Genomic DNA, 24,627 nt, shown 5'->3' with positions numbered 1-24,627 from the left:
CAGCTGCTGCAGCCTTGTTTTTGGGTACAGGACATTTTTCTAGGATGTCTCTGGTTTTAAACCCAGACCATGTCCACACTGCCTGAGCACTTGGTAATGCAAGAAGAAGGAAGGGATCACCCCTTTTGCTCTAGAGGGCCAGTGAGAACACTGGAATGGCTCAAGAGTTATTCTGGGAGACTTCTTCTGTGTCCAGTAGCTCAATTTGTCTGGGACAGAAGGAAAGTCCACTCCTAGAAAATAATCTCCCACCTGCAGCTGTTTGCTCTTGCAGACAGCCCTGTTCACATAATGAATACTACACAGAGGCATGCCCAAACCAGGCAGAAGTAGGACATCTGGGAAAAATCAAGGAAAATCTTCTGCTTAGGTCAATGAGGAGCAAAGCTGATTTGCTCTTGCCTTTCTGAGCATGCAAGGGCTGGGTTCAAGCCTCCCCCTGCCATAAACTCACCGCTGATGTTGAGAAGGTGGGTGAAGAAGAAGGACTGCTTGTGGAACTCCTCAATGGCCAAGACTATTGGGCCATCCAAGCTGCTCCTCAGAGTCTTCTTTGAGCCACTCTTGTCTGCTATGAGGGACTCCAGCATGGTCCTCACCATGTAAAGCTTTGGAAAAAAGGTGACATTCAGTTACCACTCTCCAGACACCATCACACATGGCCTTGGTGCTCTGGTAACAAAAAAGTAACACTTCTCCAAGGTGATGACCACCCTCTGCACACATATGCCAATATCCTGGAGAGTTAAGAGAGTTAAACCCCTTAAAGAAGAGGCTTTAGGAATTATACAACAAATTAGGCACCAAAGCAACATTTAACACACAACAGCCTGAAGACTTTGTGGAACAGAGCACGGAAACAGCTGCTAATCCACAGGGTGGGAGACTCCTGCATGGCTCTAAGACCATTAATTCCCCACACAGGAGACAGACATTCACATACCTGGGTGCTTGATGGTCCTACTGCTCGTCGTGGGACTTTAATATCAAATCCACCTTTGGGATCCTTCTCACCTCTCAGGCAAGGATCATTTGGAGGCTCCCGACCTCCCTCCCAGTCACAGATCGTCTTCCGAATCGCCTGAAGGACACTGGAGCAGGGGAGAGGGAGAGCAGTGCTTAAGTTTGATTTTACTTCAAGATGAAAATACCTGTGGCTGTGCACATATGAAAGGTACCTGAGGTGAGATCATACACAGCTGCTATTGCTGGGATGATGCCCAAAAGTTACCTCTGGAGGAGCTGCTGGCCAAGGACTGTTGGCTGCTTGTGTACTGGAGCATACACGGGGCTTGTGTATTACGAAGTGTAACAACACTAATAACTATATGTGGTTTGCACTGCATTCAGGGACAGACTGACCTGATCAGAACATTCTTCTTCTTCCTGACAGCCTGTCGGAGAGGCTCCCTCAGGGTCACCTGGGCGAAGTCCTGCAGCGCTGCGTAGATGGTGTTGCGGATGGCCTGGTTGAAGACACTCTCCATCCGCCCCATCAGCACCTGCAGGCCTTTGATCATGGCAATCACCTGAAGGAAAAGTTAAACCCAGATGTAAATGCGGTTTTTCCATTGTGTGAAGAGGGCTATAAATCCAGCATGGAGAGAATTCGGGACTGAATTAATTCTACTCAGCTAACATAGGCCAGGTGATCAAGCAGCTAATTTTTGGGTGTTAGCTGCTTTACAGGTCACAAGAAGCTGAGGAAAGCATTTATACCATCAGTTTCTTGCAAATGGCCCCTGTCCCTTGTTTTTACTCCTGATCTCTTGGTATCTTTAATGCCACACAATCCCAGGAAACTGCACATGGTCCCCGTGTGGGTGCAGCTTGCACAGAGCTGCATCTGCACAGGGCACAGCCTGCCCTGCCCAACAGCACAGTGGAGGAAGCCATAAGGCAACATCCCAACCACCCTGGACTGTGTAAGGCAGGAGGAAGGTGAGGGCCTCCCAGAGCATGGCTCAGAGGACTGTTCCCACTGTTTACAGACAGCCTGGCTGAGAGCTGATGGGTCCTGGGGACTGGTTGAGCATCTCTTGTGTTTGCACAGCTCCTGGATGCAGCTGCTGCTCTTGCTCCAGACCATACTGCCCTGCAAGCCCCCTGTTCTGGGCTTGTGTGACAATAGTTTGGGCACAGGAAGCTACAGGGGTGACTTCTGGAAGCAGCTTCTCACGTTCCCCCCACATCCAATAAAACCAACATCAGCTGGCTCCATGACAGACCCAATACTGACCAGGGGCAATTTACAGGCCAGATTAAGGGATGTGGGAACCCTTAATCCCTTAACATGGGTCACATGGCAGAGTATGGTGAGAACACCCTTCCATTCTCTTTCCCTGGCCTGAGAAACATGGACAGGAAACCAGCCTGGACTGGCTCTGACTCTTGTGCAAGTGACACCTACTTCCACAAAGGCAAATTTCTCCTCACTGGTGTAGTTGTACCGGGTGGCTCTCTCATACTCTTCAGCTGTTCCTGGGCAATCCTTGTTACAGAATTTATCTGTGGGATGAACCAGCTTCCAAGAGTACTAGAAGATGGAAAGAGACCATGTCAACATTGCAATGAGGAAGAAGATAGGCTAGAAAGACTGAAATAGGTCATATACCAAGAGAACATTCTCTAGACATCAGTAGAGTTTGACATTCTTGGCTTTATTATCACTTAGTGAATTGGTTTTCTTTATCTGAGAGGCTGCCAGTCACAACAGGCATTTGATATCCATGGACTTGTGTTAAGATATGGTCAAAACTTGGCAAATTAAGAATTTCCATCATTGTTTGCATTACAGTTTTAGTTGCTCCCAGACTCATCCCAAACTGCTTTCAGTGATGCAGGGATGCACTCACCACTTCCATGACGTGGGCACTCCACTTGGACAGCAGCTGCAGCCCCCGTAAAGCCAGGTCAAAGAGCTCCCTGTACTCCTCATCCGACTTCTGGCTGTCCAGGCCTGAGCCAGTGACCACCTGGAAGAAATCACATCATGCTACAATCAGCAACTTGCTGCAGGGGCTTCACTCAGTCAACAGACTTCTCTCCCAAATCCCACCTGAAATGAATTCCTGACCTTATGACCAAGCTAGAATTGAGTAAAGCATATACTATCCCTCAGGAAAAAGGACCTTGGCAAGGCTCTTTTTAAACAGGCAGTCAAATTCCCTACAAAAAAATGAGTCTGACCTGTCACCTCTGAGCAAATAACTGACTGTTTTTATTCCACTTTCCCACTCCTTTTCAATGGTCTAATACTACTGAAATCCTTGAGAATCCTTTACTGAATAAAGTTCAAAGAAGCTCTTACAAATGCCAAAAAAGAAGCGCCTGAGAATGCTATGATTTGTTAAACTGACACTGATGAATGAGGATCACACGTGCAAAAAACAGTCCCAATGGCACCAGAGAGAGCACTGGCACTCAGTAATGAAAAGAACAGAGATGCCTTCGTGAACTTTCCTCAAAGCCCTGACTGACAGGTCTGTGTAATTGAAAAGCCCTATTTGCAAGTCATTGGTATTCTGACTTATGCCTGATTATAAACATTTAGTTGCCAGTTTTTTTTCCCTGGTTATTTTAATGAAGCTGTGGTCAAGGAGCAGAAGTTGTCGCTGTAGATCTCCTGGTGGACATGATTTTGTACCTGCAGGAGCCTTTCATAAATTGCTTTTTTATTGCTGTATCAAGAGGAGCTTGTTCCACCCATGTCCTTCACCTCTCCTCGCTGTACATCTGTGACAGACCATGGTCCTGCCACATTGCTGTGTCCCAGCCTTGTCCATTAGTGGATTCTTTGCTTCTTTTTGCCAAGGTTGGGATTAAATGTGTGAGACAGTATTTCTTGTTAGGACTCAGATGTTTATTAGTTCTTATCTATGCTACAGTCCTACAAACCCTGAGTTCTACAGCACTTCACTCTAACAAGCTAAAATTGGAGACGTGTCTCTCTTTCTACAAGGCTCTTTAAGGATAAAATTCCCAATTAAGAAATGACACCTAAATTATTTTTACTTTTAACCCAATAGCCAACCACCCGTGCCCTCAATGTAGACTTTTCTATCCAATTAGACAAAACCACCCAAACCCATGGAGAAGAAAGTGAAGAAGAAGGTGAAGAAGAAAGCGAAGAAAAAAGTAAAGAAGAAGGCAAAGAAGAAAGACCAGCCTCCACCCTAAAACCTCCATCTTGCTTTATAAATTACTATATTCTAAACCCTTAAACTCTAAGTTTTCCACCCTGTGATATCACACACTTCCATTCAAACTCCACACCCACAATCGCAGTTCTATCATTCACTTTTGGAAGCCTCCTCCACGGCCTCAGGTCAAATGCAGTGTTCTCTTGGGGGTCAGCGCCTGCCAGCACAGAAAGTCTGAAATTCTGCCCAGCCAGGTTCCAGCAGTGCCCCTCAGCCCTGGCTGCAGGGTGCAGCTGGACCCACCTCGCTGTTGCTGTAGCGCGCGAGCTCCGAGATGAAGCGGATGTGGTCGTCTCGGATCTGCACCATCTGCTCACAGATGTTGTACTGGGGGCTGATGCTGCTCTGAGTGCACGTCCACCTGGGCAAAAAGAGCAAGGGTGTCAAGGACAGGACACAGCTTGACCTCAGACAGCCCAGGAACAGCTGCTCTCTGCGCTTCAACGTGCTCCAGGCACGCCACCCTCATGGCGAATGTCAGCCCGTGTCGTCTCTCTGGTGTGTGGAGTGTCCAGAGGTGGTCTCACACAGCAGGATGGGGACACTGGCCTCACCTCTCAGCCTGAATGTGTCTGCTCCATCCACCCTGAAGGCTGCTCTCCATGTGGGCTCACCTACCCCAAGGGCAGAGACGGCAATTTCCCAGGCCACCAAGGGACAAACTTTCAGTGAAGGATGGACTTGAAAGGCCTGCATCGTTTGCATCCTTTCTGCTAAACCTAAGAATACCCATCCCCTTAAATGTCCTCCCTCCAGGTCTGGGTTGTGCTGCCTTTTCCTGCAAAGAAAAACTCTGCAAAAAACTAGCCCTCCCATTGTTTTTGGTTCTAGCTCATGCTGCCAACTCAGCGAACAACCCTGAGTACAAACGATGAGCAGAATTAGATTTTCATTTGAATTCACCCATATGTACCATGTGTGTAACGTCATCCTAAAAAAGGCAGCCAAAGGCACAGCTGTATGAAGGAATGGGACAAACCAGTCTATTTAATATCTCCTTTCTCCCTGTAATGTATTAGCCCCAGATATAGAACCAGAATGGCTCCACCAAAATGTTTTGTGCAACCAATTGTCTATCAGTGAGATTCTCGTGTCTTACTCTGTCATCACAATGTAGGAGTTCAGATTATACTTTTTTTCCCCCTAAATGATTGTCCACTTTATGATAGTCCTGTTCTCCAATTTAGACTGCCCATACAAAAGGAAAGTGAGAAACCTGCCCCTGATATGGATATACACATATCCCTACAGTTAACTGCACTTGTTGCCAGTATTTGTGGTGGTAGAAGGTCTTGGAAATGCTGGGCTACATCATCCCTTGTGAGATCCATCCTCCCCCAGTCCCCTGTTTGGCTCTTACCCGTTTCCATGTGCTGCCCACTGGACAATGGGCAGGGTAGCAGGACTGGCCAGGGCTGCCCCAGCCCTCCCTGCCACACACAACCTACTCCTCAGTGCAGAGACAAAGCGCCATGCGGGAAAAACACCAATTAATTCCACTTGCACGGAGACAAGGAGGGAGAGAAAGTGACAAAAACAATGTTAGTAAGAAATGGGGATCACATGGAAGCACCTTGGCAGAGTTAGAACTGGGAGTCCCATGCAGTTTGCTGGGAAGGCAAGGGAGTGAGGAAGAAACATTGGTTAGTACGGCATGGCACACAGACCTGGTGAGACAGATTTCAAAGACAGACATTAAAATTGTGCACAGGTAAAACAGCCCATGAGCTACCTCGGTTTTGAGATGAGAAAATGAGGAATGCTGCTGACACATGTTTCGTTGAAATGTGCTTTCTGAAAGATTTGGGATTAAAAGGAGCAAATCTTCAGAAAATTTTTCTCTTTTTTAAAAGAGTTTTCAAAAGTATTCTTTAAATTCACATTTCATCAAATCATATTTTTTTTCCTCTTCTTTTTCCTCCCCAATTTTAATTGAAAACTTTTTGCTCAGGAGTTTTGCCATGCTGTTTTCAAAGCTCTCCTGAACAATTAAAGGGCACTTTTCAACCAGTTTTTGGGAGGGCAGGGGAGGAGGGCTGCTCCTGGCAGGCAGAGAAGCCAGACCCTCTGGGGTGGAAGGGGACGAGCAAACAGAAGCCATGACACTGCAGGTTAGTTCCTGTCCTGCTGAAGAGACAGCCCAGCCTGGCTCCTCCTCAGAGACACCAGAGAAACCAGATTTCCACCCAAGTCAGTCCCACAGGTGGAAGGCCACTGCCTGCTGAAAGCCTGGCTGCCACCCACCACTACAGCCAGGTATAGCTCAGACAGGGTTGCTCACAAGGGTTGCAAACCTTATTCCAAGGATATCCAAACCTAACAACATTCTCCTGGCAATCACTGAGCGTGATGCAAAGCTACAAACACAGGTGGGGCCTCTCACGTGCCTGCTGTGACTGAAACAATGTCTGTGGATTCATCTGATGGAGCAGCAAACTGCCCATGAGCCCAGGCCACTCCTGAGCTCTCCACTCCTGCTCTTCTCTCACAATATCCAGAATCATAGAATCATTAAGGTTGGAAAAGATCATCAAGATCATCAAGTCCAGTCTTTGACTGATCACCACCCCATCAACTAAACCAGAGCACTGAGTGCCACATCCAGTTGTTAGTGCCTCATTCAGTCTTTTCCAGTTCATCAATTTCCAGAGCATCTCAGCCTCTGATTCAACCCTTATGGCTGCCATCCTTCTTCATGAGCCCTGCCTGAGCTAGAGGAGACACCCTGGCTACTGCAGAGATCCAGTGCTGTGTTCATGCTCTGGAGGATTTTGTCCTTGGGGTGCAAAGTGTGGATTAAAATCTCCCCAGAGCAGGGACACCGCTCACACTCACACAGCTCGCACGCACCCGGCGCTGCCCCAGCCCATGCACCAGCCACCCTTCCTTCCTCCTGCCTCCCTGCCAGCCCCTCCCAGCCCTGCCTGCTCCCAGGGGATGGTTACACAGAGCTTGGGAGCTGGCAGCACCCCCAGGGCCATCTGAGGACATCTCCCCATGCAGGGACAGGGAGGGACACGCGGGCACACAGAGCTGGCACGCCGGACTCACACCCCACAGGGACGCACACACGGGCACAGGCCTGGCACACCTGCAGGGCTGCAGCCCCCACGGCCCTCAGGACACACACAGAAGCCAAGAGACATTATGGCAGGCACTCACTTGGATTTGTTCTCCTCATAGTGAGCACTGGTCTTAATGTATCTGGCCAGTTCTATCTGCATATCGCCGAATAAAGGAACCACCTGCAGCTGCTGGAAAAGAAAACAAAAGATGGTTGAAACATGGCAGAGAGAGAGAAAGAGAGAGAGAGAGAGAGAAAGAGAGAGAGAGAGAGAGAGAGAGAGAGAGCCTGGCCCCAGCACAACACAAGGGACTCCAAAAAGGCATGCTGCACCTCTGAAGCTTTGCAAAGTGCAAACCTGGACCCAGGGTCATTTCACACCTAGGAAATGACAGAGAATGCTCACAAGGCTTTCTGTGGGAGGAAATCACTCCCTGTGAGTGCCCTGGGAGCCCTGGGCTCACTGCCACCAGGCTGGTTATGGCCAGAATGGTTCAGTGCTGTAACCAGGCAGAGGAAAGGATCTTTTTACAACAAAAAGAGAGAAGTGTGGTCCTGAGCAGGCCTGATTGTCTCCCAGCCTAATCCTCCAAGAGAACAGAGGGATGAAAAGCCAGCATGTTGCTATTCTGGACACCCAGGAAGGTGTCAGCTTTCCCCAGGGACTCAGCACTGTGCTTGCTTGTGATGTGTCTTAAAACTTCTCCATGAAGAGAAAGACACAGGCAATGTAACATGGCTCTGCTTGCCCTTCACATCTCAGAAGGTTTGGGATGGGAAATAAATTCCAAGTGCTCTGAAGGTAACTCGAGCTCAGACAGGTCCCTCCTTCAATAAACTTCCACCTGCAAACAAAATCCAACCAAGGGCTACTGACAGCTCATCAATAAAATATGAAGCTTCAGTTTCACCCAGCTACAAAAAGCTTTGCCCTAAATTCAGGGAAGATGGGGGAAAATTCCCTGTCCTATTATCACACACTTCGTTTCTCAGGCTGAGCTGTGCACAGGATGTGTAATGCTGTCATCAGGGATTCCCACTGGCACTTCCATAAAAGGTTTAAAGGAAGGGGTAGTTTATTATCACTACTCAAATTCTTGGGCAATCCACTAGAAATTTAATCAGAAGGCAATAAGCAGATGTAGTGAAGGAGTAGTTGGTCTTTCCTTATTGAGATCTGATAGTTTGGAGTGGTACTTTTCTGGTTAGGTGAGACCACAGTAGATGGTGGAGAAGTGCAAATGGAAACCAAGCTGGAAAGGAGAAAGTTACTCCATGCAATGGAAGGTTTTTTACCTCATTCTCTGATGGCCCACAGCACTTTGCAATGAACAGCAAACCTGTCTGAATGCACCAAGATGCCCAAACTCTACAGATTACACTGAAGGCTTGATTTAGAGATTTAGCTCAATTAGCAAAGATGAATCAGGAAAAACCCAGAAGACTCTAAAGGATGATGTGATAAATCACCTTTGCAGAGCAGTCTCCCCAGTGATGGGAGGTTTTTTAACCATCATCGCCCTGTCCATAAGGTTATGGAGTCTTTGGCCCCTGCTCTTGGGGCTGTCCCCAGGAAATGGTGCAAACTGGGGTAAACAGGTCCCCACCAGCTCAGGGGAGGACGCACCCCAACCTTCCATCAAACCTGGGCTCACCTATTCCCTCCCCTGCACCCACCCAGCACATCACCCACAAACTGCACCTTGGGGCAGTAAGCAGGGAGACATCCTCTATCCAACACCACCACCAATCTCTTCATCCAAGCTCCTCACCCCACCTCTGGGGGAAGTACCAGGGAGAACCCACTGTGCTGGAAGAGTGAGGGGAAGGAGCCCTCTGTGCCCTTCCACAAATCATCACCACCTCATTTTCCCTCATCTGGAGCAAGTCTTGGTAACAGAAACTGATCTTTCCATCTCAGGGGAAAGATTAATAAAGGACTCAGGAAGGACTCACTCAGGAAGGACTCAGGAAGGACTCAGGAAGGACTCCATCTGCTCCATCTGGGAAATTCTTCTGCTGTCCTCCTGCTCTTTGCCACCAACACATTTGTCTTTTGCTAGATCCTACCATGCCTCCTACAGCTGACCTGCTCCAAACCCAAAATGCCTCCCAGTCCCAGCCTGTGCCCAGAAGCAGGGGAAAGGAGGCACCACCTTCCCTGAGGTGCTGTGTGGGCTCTCAGCCCTCCTCTCCACCAAAAGGGTAATCCCAAACCTTTCCTGTGCCGAGTGGTGCCAGGGCAGTGCAGCCTGGCCTCCAGCTGTGGATCAGACCATGGCCAGATGTGCTCCAGCAGAGAGAGGTTGTGTGGCTGCTTCCCACCCTGCCCCTGGGAACACCCAGGAAGTTTCATGGGCCTTTCCCCAAAATCCACAGCTCAGACCAGACAAAAACAGCTCATCAAACCAGAGTGACCCTTTGAAGATCTCACTGGGCACCTCCAAGTGCCAGTTGACACAAACTCCCCCAAAAGCTTTTCCTGTGCCACAGGGAGCACAGTTTATACATGAAATAAAACTGCCAGCTGTGTCCTCCGTCCCTCAGCCCAGCAGCTTGCAGAAGGAAAGAGAAGCAGAACCATCACCAGCCAGGTTTGCTGGTGGCCTGAAACCACGGAGACTGCAAACCTGCCTCAGGGATGTGCAAAGAGACAGCAGCCATGTCAGCTGGGCACATCCTCCCCTCACCCATGGAACAGCCTCTCCATCCTCTGGCCCCTGGCAGGGAGGGAGCAGCCAGAGCTGCAGCTCCCACTGCAGAGCCAGCCCAGCTCTGCAGCCACAGCCCTGCAGCACTGAGGGGCAGCACTGCTCCCCTCACCCTGCTGCAATTCCACTCCTCAGCCTTTGGCCTAGATGGCTTCTCAGCCCTTGGGGGTTTTGGACCTGTAAATGATTCCTGTGGTTTGTTTTTTGCTAGCAGCAGTGGTACAGGCTGTTAATCCACTGGTCTGCAATAAACACCAGCCTCACACAGACAGCTCACTGACCTTGAAGAATTTGTCTATTTTGCTAAGGTTGATTCTCTTCTTGGCATCCAACTTGTAAATGTTGCTGACATTCCCATCCATGAGATACAGGCCAAACCCCATCACCTGGAGAAGATGGAAAGGCAAGGTTTCATCAGCATGAAGTCAGCAGCACAAGTCAAAGACAGTTCTCCATCACTCAGCATGAGGAAAGACCATTTCAGGTTCCTGCTACCACCTGATCCTCATGAGGAAATGTTTAAAATGTGCCTGTATCTGCCAGGAGGCACATGGCAGGCAGAGGACACACAATGGATTGCTTCTGTTGTCTGTGCAAAAACACAGGATGCTTCCCTTGGTTATTTGTTCCTCCTCTTCCCACATAACAGCAACACAAAAGCTTTCTCCACCAAAGGCAAAAGTTTACTCCTGGAGAAGAATTTAAAATATTTTCCTGGTTTGGTTTCCCCCCTCCCTCATTAATTCAGTACAAATCATTACAGAGTCAAACTCCCCACACATCAGAGAACCTGAGCTGACTCACACCCTTATAATGAAGTTTTTATGGTAATAGTGACTGCAATCGTTGCCAATAACTGACTGACAGCAAGGACAAATACACCAAATAAAGAGATATTTTGGCATGTTTATCTTGAGGACTCTTTACAGCCAGAAAAACAAACCTGGGAGCATCTGCCTTCTGCAGGGAATGGGCATCAAGAAGAAAATTCTGTGTTAAAACTTGGTGGTGATTTTACAATGTCCTCTGCAGTTACACAGGTCAAGCCCACGATCCTGCACTTCCATGCACAACAGAAAAACCCCTTCCAGCCTTGGAGGATGTAGGGCACCCACCAGTGCTCTCACCCACCATGTGCTGGACACTGTCTCTGCAGGAAAGGGATGCATGTCAGCCCAAAGGAGCAAAAAATCAAGAAACTGAAGAGAGATGTTGTCATAGGAGAGAATTTCATTTTACTAAAGCAACAGTGAACCTATGCAAGGACCCAGCCCCACAAGCATGGCCCAACCTCACCTTTAAGAGCATGTGCTTCTCACTGGGGGTGAGATACATCTTGTTTTCATAGTAATCCACACAGATGTTGACAATATCAGCCAGCAACTCCTCATAGCCAGGGATAACCTCCAGTTGTTGGTGCAGACACTGAAACACAACAGAAGCCACGTTATCCACATGGGCAGAGGAACAGCAGAAACCAGGCAGGAAACATTTTAAGGATTAAGAGTGGAACAGTAAGAGGTTCCTTCAAACCTCATTTATGCTGTTTACCAGCAGAAGACTGAGCTCATGGTACTACCTGGAAAAAACAACCTTCCTCTGCAGGACATCTCCTCTTCAGACTGATCACAACACCCAAACATCAGACAATGAGATGCAAAGGAGGGTGACTGAGCAAAGTGTCTGACTCCTGTCTCTGGGATATTTTAACTAGTTAGCAGAACCAATGGAGCCTGTGAAGTGTGGAGAGCCATGGGGGCTGAGCTGCAGACCCCATGCAGCTGCAGGGGATGGGGTTCCAGCAGAACCTTCACCTCCCAGAGCTCTTCTTACATCTTTTAGACCTTGATCTTTGTCTTAACACAGAGACCTTCAAAGCCACCCAGGATGACACATGAGGAGACATTGCTAGAATTACACAGCCTGACCAAAAGACCACGAGAGCCAGTGGCACAGACCCAAGAGCTGCTGCCACAGCCTGGTCTGAGGTGCTGTCAGCCTCAGCAAGGTCACTGCTCCTCTCTACCCATGGAAGGTTCAGTGGCTCAGAGAAAAGGGACCTGCCTGAGTGATGCGGTTGTGGTTTGCCAGGAACATGGACAGGTTCTGGGACTCCTGGATGGACTGGGGGTCTGCCATCTTCCTCAGGAACTGGGCAGCTCTGGAAGGGACAAATCCAACATCACCAAGGGTCACTCAGCCAGCGTGAGACTGTCACCACCCACCCTCTCTGTCTGACCTGCAGCAACACTGCAGCCTCAGACCCCCCTGCGTCACAGCTCTGTTCACCAAGAGGGAATTGAAACACAACAGGGCTCAGAGATTTGGCTAAATTCACAAAGAGAGCCTGGGACAGCACCCCATCTCCAGCCCTGATGTCCTCCTGCCCTCACTGCTGGTCAGACCAGGCACAGTCCTGTCCCCATTCCCACCACTTTGTCCCCTCTCACCTTTTGTAAGCAGAATGATCATTTTTCACGCTGCACTTCATGTTCTTCAGCTCATCCAGGACAGCAAACATGTTGATGAACTTGCCCAGAGTGAGGAGATAGGCCTCAGACACAAAGTCCTTCCTCCTCTCAGCGTGGCACAGGCGCTTCACCTCGCTGCAGAAGCGCTCGATGGCCTTGCGCTGCAGGGCAGGGGCACAGGGTCATGCACCGCCAGGGGAACCCCCTCCACCCCACCAGCTCCTTTAAATAAAGCTTTTTTTGGCAGGGGATGGAGGGTCTGAGGTTCCTCTCTGCTGTTCCCATGCAATGAAGCATTGTTACAAATCACTGCTGACAAACACGCTCAGTGAGGGGAGAAAGGGGCTCGAGCTCTCCAGCCCCAAGTGTGGGGTGTTCTGCAAAATCAGGCTGCATTTTTTAGGTGGGACATAAAGGCCTTACAGGATATAAAACCTAAAAATTATTGTGAAACTCAGCTGCAGCTGGTTATAATGCAGGTGGTGATGGGGAGCCCACAGCAGCTGTGACTGTCACATGGCAATGGACAATCAGCTTTTCACATCAGCCAACATCCCAAAAACAGGAGCCTGTGACACCCTGAGCTCCAAACAGGGGGGACTCTGGTTCTCCATGAACTCGAAGGGCTGAGGTGTGCTGTTTCCCAACCTGTATAGAATATTTTAGGGCTGAGCAAGGGACACACAGATTTCCCTTCAACAGGTTGCAGGTTTCTGCTCAGGTGGCTGCAAGGGAGAGACCTACTGGGGGCTGTCAGGCAAGGATAGCACAGCCCTGCTTGGGATGTTAACACCAAAGTAAATATACTATTTTTATAACTCTCTCCTTGATCACTTACCTGAAAATACATGAACTTCATAAGCTTGGTGACTTCTGGCTCCAGGACTTCCACTGTTTTCTCATAAATCTCCACTCGGTTTGGCTGTTCATTACATTTCACCTGCATTGCAAAGAAAACCATCTGTGTCAGCATCAGCTTCTAAGCCAGCTGTGGGTCACTGTGGCACCACCTTCTCCTTGCTTCACCTGGAGTCCTGTCCCCACCCAAAGACAGAGGGACCTGAGAAGGAGCTGGGTCTCAATACAACAGGTGAAAGCAAAAGGGGATATTTCAGATCTGAAATTCTCTCTGTGCATTCTAAATTCTACAATCCTGATTCTGGGGGATAAAAGTCTCCTAATTTGTCTGGCATGGAACACAAGCATGGAGTCTGGACCTGCTGTACAATATTGTAGCATGAACTTATCTGAGATTTGTGTTGCAAGACACACAAGGCACCAGGTTACAGCTCTGCAGAGCCTCCCTGGGATTATTCTGGTTCTGTTGAGGATCCATTAAAAATCACTGGGCTTGACTGTGGCTGACAGCAATGAACTGAGTCACTGTCACTGGGCTCCTGGGAAGCTAAATTTAAGGACTTACTCAGTTGTCATCCATCTCACTTCCAAAACAGTTACTTGGAGTCATTACCAAATGCACAGGGAAAAGAGCAGCTGCCCAGAGCACCCTGCAGCCCTGCTCTGGTTTTGTTTGCAGCTGTTGCTCCCAGGAGGCTCTGATGGAGCTGAGAGCTCTGCTGCACGTTCAGGAGCCCAGCACCTGATGCTCAGGGCATGGGGGGACACATCAGCCAGCCTGGCATGGGGAAATGGTGCCAAAGGAGCCTTGCCCTCCCTGCAGTGGGCAATCCAATGTCCCTGCCCTGCTGTTCCACACTGCAGTCAGGCAGTACCACAGAATCCCAGAATATTCTGAGCTGGAAGGGACTCACAGGGACCACCAAAGCCCAGCTCCTGGCCTTGCCCAGGACAGCCCTGAGCATCCCACCGTGCATCGATGGCCATGAGGGTGCAGTGGGGGTGGGAGGAGTGGTGCACACTCAGGTGCAGGCCCTGTTCTTCACCTCTGGAGCCACAGACTCTGATGCAGCAGGGAGCTGCACCTGACCAAGCAGGGAGATTGGGGGGCTGAGCACAGGACCCCTCTGCCCACATCCATGTGCCCCAAGGCAAAGCACAGGGGTCACTGCAAGGTCAAAGCTGGTCAAGGTGTAACTGAACCCTCTGCCATGGCATCCTCTGCCCCTCCATCACACACAGCACTGACAGCAGCCCTGAGGGCAGCACAGGGGGACGGGCAGGGACCAACAAGCTGCTCAGAGAGGCACAAATGTCACAGGGAGGACACTACACCAGATGATTTGTAGTGCTGTCTTGCCATCAGCTTAGCTTTCTGCTGGAGTAGCCAGGGGAGGCAACAGCAGCACAGCAGCAAATATAAAATACCAATCAACAGCAGGAATCTCCTCATGGCTGGGTCTCAGCATCCTCTGCTTTAGTTTGCTTTGCTTTTCCTGTTCTTCTGTCTCAATTCCAAAGTAACCCACACCCAAGACAAAAGCCAAGAGGTGCTCTGGGAGCACCCCTGCCTGGGAAGGGCTGGGCTACCTGAGGGATGGCTCGGGAGCAGCTCCTCCACGTGTAGAGCATCACGGCGTACTCGTGGCCTTCCTCCAGCATCTCATTCTGAAAGACAGAGGGGTGCAGGTGGGACAGGGCAGGCACTGGGGGCTCAGCAGCCTGGGGACACAGCTGGGGGACTCACCATGCTGGAGTGCACTGTGGCCTGCTCGATGTACCTGGCAATGCCTGTCACAAAGGCGTTCCTGTCTTCAAAGTTTGTGTCAAAATTAGCCTGTGGGCAAAACAGAGAGATGGGGATCAAACACAGCTGGTTGTTTGCTCACCTGGTACAGCCTAACATGGGATGTGCTGGCAAAAAGCAGAATTAGTAGGGCTCTTGGGGCATGGGAGGAGCTTGTGAACTATTTGAGGTGCTGCACCTCTAGGTCTGAAGTAGTTTCATACATACACATACCCTGAGACGCTTTGGAATCACACATGGTTGTCCTGCAGGGAATATGTGTGGAAATGTGGCAGTCAACACTGACATTTACAATCCTTGTAGAATTAAGCCCAACTTTACTGCAGCCACAGCAGAGAGAAAAGCTAGAGCAATTCTTCTGGGATTTTAGCTTGGTAACTCAAAGACAGATGCAGCATTATTAATTTCTGTTTGTGCCCTGGCTGCTAGGGGAAGACCACATCCTGTCAGCAGGAAGGCCAAGGGATAAACACAGAGAAAGGGCAGGGAATGAGCTGTCTGGAAAACATAAATATGAAAGTCAGCCCTCATCCAGGTGCTATTATCAGTGCTACTGTTGCTCTTGCAAGCACAAACAGTTGTTGGGACAAACATTTGTTCTGGAAGCTGTGATACAGTTTTGGGGTGGGACAGGGGAGCAAGAAACTGCAGAGGCAGGTTGGGGATGTAACATCAGCTCCCCTGGCTCTGTGGAGTGCCCTTCACATGCTCTGTGCTTGGTGATTTCCCCTGCCAAGGCTGGCTGATGGTACCTGCTGCAGGGCAGGGCACACAGAGGCCCCAGGCACCCAGAGCTGCTCCTTGTGATGACAGCAGCACTGCAGCAATCACACCCACCTCAGTAACTGATTTCCTGAGTAGGAAAGCTGGGAGCATGGACCTGTGGCCACAGGGCCACTCTTCTTAGTGCCTCCAGGACATCACGTGTGACCAATGTGACAACAAAAGCTGAGATTGCATGAGCATTTCGGGCTAGCAGGGGGAAGGGCTACACACAAACTGAGTATGATGAGGAAACAGGCTTGGCCAACATCTCCAGATTCAGTTTAGAGGAGGTTTTTAGGCCCAGCTGTGTGCACACACTCATGGCCCTGAAAGGAGGCTGTGCCATAAGGCTGAACCCTGAGCCCCTCATGAGATACAAACCAGCAAAGGCTAAAAATTTATTGAAAGAAGAGATAAGCAAATAATCACATCAAGATTTTTCAGGGAGAGCTGAAATTTGAACATCCCTGAATGACCTTTGGGTCTGATAACCCATAGAGACACCAAAGCTGTGGAATGAGCCCGGGGTCTGAGCTGCTGTAATTCCAGAGCCCTGCACACAAGGCACAGCAGTCCCAGTGCTGGTGTATTTATACACTGCCAGGGGTGAGCCAGCAGCTCAGGAGTGGCAGGATGGAGAAAGGAACCCCCTATTATATTTAGCCCTGGGTGTGTGCCACAGGGCAGGGTGTGGTGGCCAAGCAGCAGAGGCATCCCACTGTGGGAGCCGTGCCCTGGGCCCCGGCCAAGCCTTGCTTGGTGAGTGCAGCTGCAGCTAAAGCTGAGTTGTTCAGAGCACAGAAGTGGTTCTAGCAGCTGCCCTCCCTTGCATGCCAGCAGCTCCAGCTGTGCTGGAGGCACAGGCCAGCCAAAGTCAGGCAGGACTTTGAGCCTGCCCCGCTCAGTTCGATGCACGCACGATCGTGGAAAGGAAGCACAGAAATATGTGCACAAATAAACATGGCTGAGAACTTTCTGCTGTTATCACAAATCTTATCTCCTGCTTCCCACCCATTCATGCACTCTGGTCCTCATTTTCACTTGGCCTTAAAAGTGCCTTTCACCAAACTCTGGTGCTTTCTCTTTAAAGTCCTTGGGAACAGATTTGTGGCTAGGTCTGTTCTGAGTGTTTCCCTCAACACGCTCACCCCGGATGTTTCCAGCTGGTTCTCACAGTGCTGTGTGGCCCCGTGCTTTGCATGAGCCACTGGAACAACCCTCCCTCCCTCCCCTGTGCCTCGGGGGTACCTGGTACATGATGGAGGAGGGAGGGGGCTCGATGCATGGCTGCTGGTCTGGCAGGGGCAGCTCCTCCAGCAAGTCCACGTTGGACAAGGCATCCTCGAGCGTGACGTGAGTCGTCATGGCTGCAGATGTTCAGCTCCCCTGCTACATCCAAAGCAAAAGAGAGGGTGATAGGCAGACAAGAAAACCAGCCAGCAGGCAGGACACTGAGTGGGAAAGGACAAAACCAGAGCACAGCTTGCTGGCATTGCAGGGGACAAAATCCCAATTTGTTTTCCCTTCTCTTGTGCATTATACCACACGTCTGTGTCATCTCTCTCCTGCGATTCAACAGCAGAGCAGGAATGCAGAATGAAAGAAAAGCAACTACCCACCCAGGCACTTCTCTCTTAACTCTATGCAAAACTCTCTCAGGCAGCACAGCTGGGTGCTGCAGTGCAGCTTCAGCAGCCCCGGGTGAAAGCGTGTGCCCCAAAATGCAAAGCGGTGCTATCAAGAATATCTCCTGAAGCAGCTTGGTTAGAGAAGTATGACGGATGCTGACACTCACATGCTTTCCTCACACACATGAACAGCCCTGGAAACTGTAAACAACCAACAGCATTAAATCCCAGGGGTGAACTGGAAAGGCTTGAGTGCTGTGCAGGCAAAGCCGTGGCACTGCAAGCAGCAAAAAAAGAAGTTGCTGTTAAATTTCCCTACTTTTACCACTGACATGGCATCCCCTGCCCAGTCCCAGCCTGCCCTGGAGCTGCCAAGAGCTCCAGTTGCAAAAATGAAAATAAATACACAAAATAAAAACAAAGGGAAACATTTCTGAAAGTTCCCTGGTGCTCACCCCAGGGAACCCCTTCTGTGGGAAGCACAGAACAAACCTGTGTGTCCCTGGCTCCCCTGGCACTCACCTTGGCTGTGAATGCCCAGGCACGGGGGGATGGGGCTGTCACCCAGGCTGAGCCCTTGTGTAATCACAGCCACAGGGCTTCCCCAGTTAATGCCTAATCCTGTGCAATAGCTGTGGCTGACCTAGAGCCTGTGTCTCCCAGAAAAACACCCTGCTACACTTCGACATTTGGAGAGAGAGAATTTAAATATTGACACCTGATTCCATCAGAAAATCACACCCCCTCCAGTGCTTCTTGCCTCACTCAGAGCCTGTCTAGTTTGAAACGTGAGCCTTTGAGTTTCGTTGCTCTGATCTGCAGGACAGTAGAGCTCCCTAAATCAAAGTTCCCAACGAGATACTCACACATTTCAATATAACACCCTGCAAGCCAGCTAAGCTCTTTGCCTGCCTCATTACAGAGCATGTTTTCAAATCCTTTAATCATCTCTTTGGCTTTTCTCTAAGCTTTTGCAACTTTTTTTTTGCCAGACAGGGTAGCAGGCAGGACACAAGGCTCTGGCAGTGTCTGCACAAGCACCAAATACAGCAGAACCACAGCAGCTCCTTTGGTCACCACTGCTTCCAAGAAAATAAGTTTGCTTTTTATTTCTAGCACTGGGAAGGATAATGGCTTTGGGACATCCATGGACAGGCACCCAGCAAGGGCCACAGCTAAGGGGGAGGCACAGGGTGCACTCCTGGGGTGGCTTCATGGTGGGTCATAAGAGGGAAGGAGTCTGCAGCTGTGCCTCATCATCGTGGGCTGCAGGAGTACCTGTGAGCCTGGCAAAACGCATTCCTGCTCCACAGATGCCTCCCCAAGGCACCAGGCAGCTGAGAAACAGGTTTGGTTGTACCTGCAGCTGAAGCAGCATTAAATGAGTGCCTGGAAAATACCCAAAATCTCAAGCAGCTTTTCCCCCTCCACGCTCAAATTTCTGTTTCCTTCTTCACCCCTGTCTGGTAAAATGGTTTCCTGTTACAAAGTGTAGCAACTGTCAAAGCCAGACATTACAATTCTGCAGCTTCCTCCCTGCCTGCCTGGGGCTCCCTGGGCTGCTCTGCCTGGGGGGAGCTCAGCCTGCCCAGCCCCAGATGGACACAGAACTGCCCACCACGCTCCCCCACATCCTCCAGCACCTCAGGATCACCACTGGCATCCCAGAACAACACTCCTGGCTACACACTCATGCTTCATTGCACACTTCAGGCTTGAGAAGGCAAAACTTTCCTTTTCATAGGCTTTGTGGCTGTTTATTTGGGCTCATTCCCCATTTTTCTCTAAGTCCAATTCTAAGGCCATTTGTACAAGGTGTTGTCTGTTTGCTGTAACAAAGCAAAGGCATTCCCACAACAACCCTGTAACACCCAAAGAGCTCAGCAACTCAAGGGACAAAATTATTGCTGCTGTTTGGGCCACCCCAGGAAAAAGAGGACCAAATACAGCATCAGGGTCCTGCTGTGCCAGGCAGTGCCCACACCTGGGAGACTGAGCCAGTCCCTACCCTAAAAATGTTGCACTCAAACAGGCAGAGAGGAAGGGTGCAGAAACACATGGACAGAAAAGAATGCATCAAGACATTGATGCAAGTGAGGGGTGCAATGAGCCACCAGCCCACCCCATGCTTTGCCATGGCTGAGCAGTGCAAGGACCCAGATGCAGCTGGAAAAGCTACAGACTTTGAGGGTTTAATACATGAGTTTTTATGGGGACTTCCAGCTTCCAATCCACCCTTTCTTAAGACCAACCAAGAACCCAACAGCAGCTACAGGGAACAGTGTGGTCAGCCAGGACTTCCCCTGGTGTCCCTAGCACTCACAGACAGAGTGTGTGACAGAGGGGCCACTGGTCCAGGGCCAGCTGGGTCATTCAGCACCCCAGATCACCCAGAGAGGATGGCAGTGAAGCCCCACTCCCCCTGACCTGTGCTGCCTCCCTCACCCTCCTGCAGAGAAGGTTCTAACCCAGACATCTGGGGCTGTCCTGTACATCCAGCTCCATCCCTCTGCCCAGAGACAAGGGGGGCAGCTGGAGGTCATCTGGCAGCAGCTGCAGCTCAGGGAGTTCAGGAATCCTTGGGGACACTCATCAGAAACCCTTAAGTGCCACCCACCACCTGGGCTTTGGGGTGGCTGTGATGGGAAGAGGACACTCAGCCCATGGTGACAGTGCTTGGGCACACAGGCCATGGGGCTGGGCTCCACCTGAGCAGCACAGCAGGGCCCAGGAACGGGGCTTTTCTCTGTCCTAGCCCAGGCACAGGGGGGTGAGGCTTTCCTGAAGCACATCCTGCCTCTCTGGCCTCACAGGCTGCCAGGAGCCACCTCCAGATCCCAGCTCTGGTCAGAGAAACCAAAGTTCCTCCTGTCCTACGTGTTTTGGCAAAACTGGAGGTGAGCCTGGCAGAAACCAACCCCACCCCAGTGAAACCTGAGGCAGGGATGCTGCACCGGGCTGTTTATCCCTCCTGCTCATGAGCAGTGGTGCTAATGGGTGCAGTGCTGCCCACTCTTTCTGCTCATTTGCTGCAGAAACTTCCCCATCCCCTTCCCACAGCTCAGCTGCAAACCCTCTGGCCATCTCACACACCTCCCAAAGCCAAATGATCTCCCAGAGGACCTGGGGGAGCTGCAGGGAGCCAGCCAGGCAGGGATGGGAAGGAGGAGTTGCTGACACAGGGCTCTTGTGGCAGAGCTGGGGACCAGATTCACAGGCAGCACAGGAAGGCTCTGAGGAGAGAGGATGGACAGCCCAGATGTCTGAACTTGCAGGGCATGTCCTGCCTTCCCCACCAAAATTCTTGCCCAGAAGTATTGGTGCAGTATCACCCTCTTTGCAGGGAGAAGCACAAAGGTGACTTTACTGTTCAAGCAGCTTGGGGAAATAAAGACTTTTAAAAGCAGGGCCACAATGAATATGTTGTATGCACACGTGCTCAGCTCCCAGGCTGCACAGCTCAGGGCTCTGGGGAAGTGGCATGGGCTGTTCAGGATTTTCAGCTTGCCTCCTCCTCACACTGGTGCTGTAGTAGGCACCAAGAGCAGGAAAGGAGGCAAGAAAAAATGGGAATTGCCCAGACAGAGTCCAAGCCCTGTGAGCCTGGGGTGAGCAGTAAAAGACTTTTGCTGGGGAGGTGGCAATGTAGAGAAGGAGGACAAACCTGGTCACCCTCTGATTGTCTGAGAATCCAGCTCTGGGCTCCCAGCCCCCCTGGGTAACCTGGGAAAGCCACTGAATTTTGTTTTACCCCTGTGAAAATGCTTCTCTCTCTTTCTCCAAATACAGCACCAAACCAATGGGCAGGCCCTCTCCTGGCCCAACAAATACCCAGCAGAACCCAGTGTCAGTTTCATAAAAGCCAAGTTTCTGGTACCCACTGCCTGACAGCAACAGGAGGATAAAGGATCCTGGCCACAAACATATATTTAGTAAAAAATAACTTCACAGTGTAAAACTTTAGTTTGAATCTTGCTTAAAATGCACAGGACTTGTAATTGCAACCACCACCACAGTCAGGAGGTTCTTTGCAGAGTGAGTGAGGCTGGCAGAGCTGGGCCTCTGCTCTACACAGACACAGATGTTAATAACCATAAAATTACCTTCCCATCAAAAAAAGGAAGCCAAACTGCACGACCCCTGAAGCTGGTTTTCTCTGTTTTCACTCTATGTTTTCTGTTATCCCATTAGGGCTGAGTTCCAAGCATTTGCACCATCCTTGTCTCTCAGCAACACAATTATCCTGGAATTTATTTCTTTTAGAATAACTAAATAGTATTTTTTTTTCTAGTGCCAAAGAAAGCAGGTCAAGGAAGGAGACAGGTATATGAAATTACATTTCCAATAGAGTTGAGAAATTTAGAGCAAGTTTATAAACAACCCACTGCTGACAGTTAAAGCACTTCTTGGGAAACCAAATCACACAGGCCAGCATTGTTAATAGTTGACCAATTATTGATCTTCCAAAACCAATCTTCCCATTTCTCATGCAAAGATGATCACTGTTTGTTAACAAAATTGAATACAGTGAAAATGAATTCAGCATATTCTGCTTTACTCCTGGTCAGAAAATGGAAGATTTTCCCCTATTCCTTAGGCTTCATTAATAGCTCATTAATCAACTGTACAGAGAAAAGGAAAAAAAGAATTTTCCTATATGCAGGGAATTAGCACAGAATTATATGGCTGTGACACCAGAGCACTGGGCTAGTTCCCCATCTCTGTGACTAACCCCAGACTACCAACACCATGCAAAACACGAGGGTGATTTTTCTCTCGGTATCTCAGGGCAGGAGGGTGCAGGGGCTTCAGGGATTCAGCCTAATTCTCTGAGACCTTTGTGATCCAAAGCCCCCAGGCAGGAACCCCCCGTGGGAAGCGGCAGATGGCAAAGGGGGCCACGCTCTGCTGCTGGCAGCGTCCCCTGACAGCACAAACCCTGCACCCTGCCCCCTTCCCCAACAGCAGGGAGCGTTCACTGTGTGCTGCTGCTTCTCCTTCTCCTCCTCGTTCTTTCCCGGTCCTTCCAACCCACGGAAATTTCCTGCGGAATCCATCCCCTCGCTCCCTCCCCCCGGGGCCGCTGGGATGCGGCTGGCACGGGGCATTTCCAGCGGCATCGGGGGCAAAGTTGAGCACAAAGGAGGAGCTCTGCCGGCCCCGGGCACCGGCACCGGCACCGGCACCGGCGGGGCGGGAGCGGTTCCGCCGCCCGCGACCCGGGCATAGCCCGAACCTGCGGCCGCCGCTCCAGCCCTTCATCCCCAGCGCTGCCTCTGACGCCGGCGCTGCCTCCATCCCCCTCATCCCCCTGGAACACCATATTTCCACGCCACGGGTGCTCCGGAGCCGGCCGGGGCCGCCCTTCTATCATCAGCATCCTCTCCGCGCCCCGTTCTCCAGCACCGCCGCCACCCCGGCTGGGGCCTGCAGCGCCCGCGGGCCCGGGGCTCGGCCCCTTCGCCCGTGCTGGGGATGCGGGGCGGGGGGAGAACAAGGCGGATTTGCGCTATTTTTTCCCCGGCGCCGTGCGGCGGCTGCGGGCAGGCTGAGCGCCGCAGGTAGCTCGGGGCATTGTGGGATACATCCCGTACATCCCGCACATCCCGGCCCGCACATCCCGGCCCGTACATCCCGCACATCCCGCACCTGCCCCGCTCCTCCCGCCCGGAGCTCCGCGGAGATGGGGCTCGGCGGCGGGCACAGCCCCGGGGAGGGAGGGAGGGAAGGAAGGAAGGAGGGAAGGAGGGGATGGAGCCGCGCAGCCCCCGCGCAGCCCCGCGCCCACCCCCGCCCGCTCACCTGCGCTCCGCGGGTGCGCTGCCCGGCGCCGCGGGATGCTCGGCGGGGGATGCTGCGCGCCGCCCGCACAAAGAGCAGGAAATGGCTGCAGCAAGTGCACTTCCGCGGCTCTGGCTCCGCCGGCCCCTCCGCGCGGCGCGGCGGCGGGGGGAGCCCCGGCCCCGCCGCGGGAAGGGGCTGGAGCGGCGCGGGCGGCTCCTCCCCCAGCGGCGCGGGGGATGCGCGGCGGGGCCGCGGCTCTGCCCCCGCTCGGGGCCGCGGAGCTCCGGGCTGGCGGCAGCGCGGCGCCGGCGGCTCCCGGCGGGGAGGGGAAGGCCGGCGGCACCCCCGGGGCACGGAGCGGAGAGGGCAGGGGGCGGCTGCAGCGGCGTCTCGGGAGCTTGGTGGGTTTGGGTCCCTGAGATAGCAGGACCCGGCTGGGATTCTCCATCTCGTTGCTGCTGCTGCTGGGCTCGCTGGGTGCGGGTGTTCAGCCCCTGTGCCCCTCGGAGGACCATTGATAGGCGTCACCTACCATCTTAACAACCGCCCTGGTGGCAAAATACATACACATGTAGAAAACATATAGAGCCTCGGATGACTGAGCATGTTGGCGATCAAAACTAAAGGCAGCGCCTTTGCTCAGAGCTCCAATCCTCTACTGAGTCAGCACCGCATCTGAAAGGTCCTCCTTGTGGCATTTTTGACATCTGGCTTTTTTTCAGGGACAAGTTTCCAGTCGTGCTTTTACTCCTGTTTAAAGCTCTAATGCAGCTCTTCAGATGTAGTGTGAAATCCAAACTCACAGCTTTCAGAGGGGCACTCCCTTATGGTGACTGATACAAACCCTGTATGGAGCTGTCTTGCTTGTTGAAAGACACTGCTGGATACCCAAGGACTGATGGAGTCCAGATAAAGGTCCAGGTGTATTTCTGTGGTGGCCCTGGCAATGTCCCTTTCCTGAGCATGAGCTGTGCCAGAATCAGATTGCTACCTGGCCTTTCCTGGATTTGAGAGACCCCTCCAATTCCTCAGAGGCTACTGCTGCTGTTTTCCATGAAAGTGTGGGGCTGAGCTTGCTTCCTGTGGGTGTCTCTTGGCTTTGTGGGGAAGCCTGGACATCAGGTTTACACTGCAGATCTGCTGCTGTAATTTGAGGGGGTGCCACAGGCTGAAGGCACTGGGGTGTGCAAACTACATCCTAGGAACTAGCTTTGTTTTAAAGGACAGGACCACGCCTGAAAAAATGTATCAATAAATCTCTGTGCATAGAACCTTTCTCTGAATAGCATTTCTTCTTTGGGGTTTGAACTAGGTGACCTTTAAAGGTCGCTTCCAAC

General features: G+C 51.3%; 1 protein-coding gene across 4 annotated transcripts in view; it reads right to left on the bottom strand.

The window, feature by feature from the left end:
* Nucleotides 1–23,447, bottom strand: part of CYFIP2 (cytoplasmic FMR1 interacting protein 2) — a 50,267-nt gene extending 26,820 nt beyond the window's left edge. The window contains exons 1-16 of one of the 4 annotated variants that reach the window (XM_036392064.2): nucleotides 23,309–23,447; nucleotides 17,127–17,267; nucleotides 15,054–15,143; nucleotides 14,897–14,974; nucleotides 13,287–13,388; nucleotides 12,428–12,609; nucleotides 12,042–12,138; nucleotides 11,274–11,402; nucleotides 10,259–10,363; nucleotides 7,365–7,456; nucleotides 4,446–4,563; nucleotides 2,856–2,975; nucleotides 2,411–2,536; nucleotides 1,363–1,529; nucleotides 944–1,091; nucleotides 455–608 (exon numbers count right to left, since the gene is read on the bottom strand). In XM_036392064.2, the coding sequence (XP_036247957.1) occupies nucleotides 455–608; nucleotides 944–1,091; nucleotides 1,363–1,529; nucleotides 2,411–2,536; nucleotides 2,856–2,975; nucleotides 4,446–4,563; nucleotides 7,365–7,456; nucleotides 10,259–10,363; nucleotides 11,274–11,402; nucleotides 12,042–12,138; nucleotides 12,428–12,609; nucleotides 13,287–13,388; nucleotides 14,897–14,974; nucleotides 15,054–15,143; nucleotides 17,127–17,243 (1,825 nt within the window). In that variant the 5' untranslated portion in view covers nucleotides 17,244–17,267; nucleotides 23,309–23,447. The remainder of the gene's footprint in view (nucleotides 1–454; nucleotides 609–943; nucleotides 1,092–1,362; nucleotides 1,530–2,410; nucleotides 2,537–2,855; nucleotides 2,976–4,445; nucleotides 4,564–7,364; nucleotides 7,457–10,258; nucleotides 10,364–11,273; nucleotides 11,403–12,041; nucleotides 12,139–12,427; nucleotides 12,610–13,286; nucleotides 13,389–14,896; nucleotides 14,975–15,053; nucleotides 15,144–17,126; nucleotides 17,268–23,308) is intronic. The other 3 variants (XM_036392063.2, XM_036392062.2, XM_036392061.2) reach the window with 3 other exon arrangements.
* Nucleotides 23,448–24,627: the final 1,180 nt, after the last annotated feature.

This window comes from Molothrus ater, chromosome 15 (assembly GCF_012460135.2).
Source record: "Molothrus ater isolate BHLD 08-10-18 breed brown headed cowbird chromosome 15, BPBGC_Mater_1.1, whole genome shotgun sequence".
In the NCBI taxonomy this organism is placed as follows: Eukaryota; Metazoa; Chordata; class Aves; order Passeriformes; family Icteridae; genus Molothrus; species Molothrus ater.
Note: the sequence above shows the minus strand (reverse complement) of the source record. Positions and strands in the feature narration are given on the sequence as shown.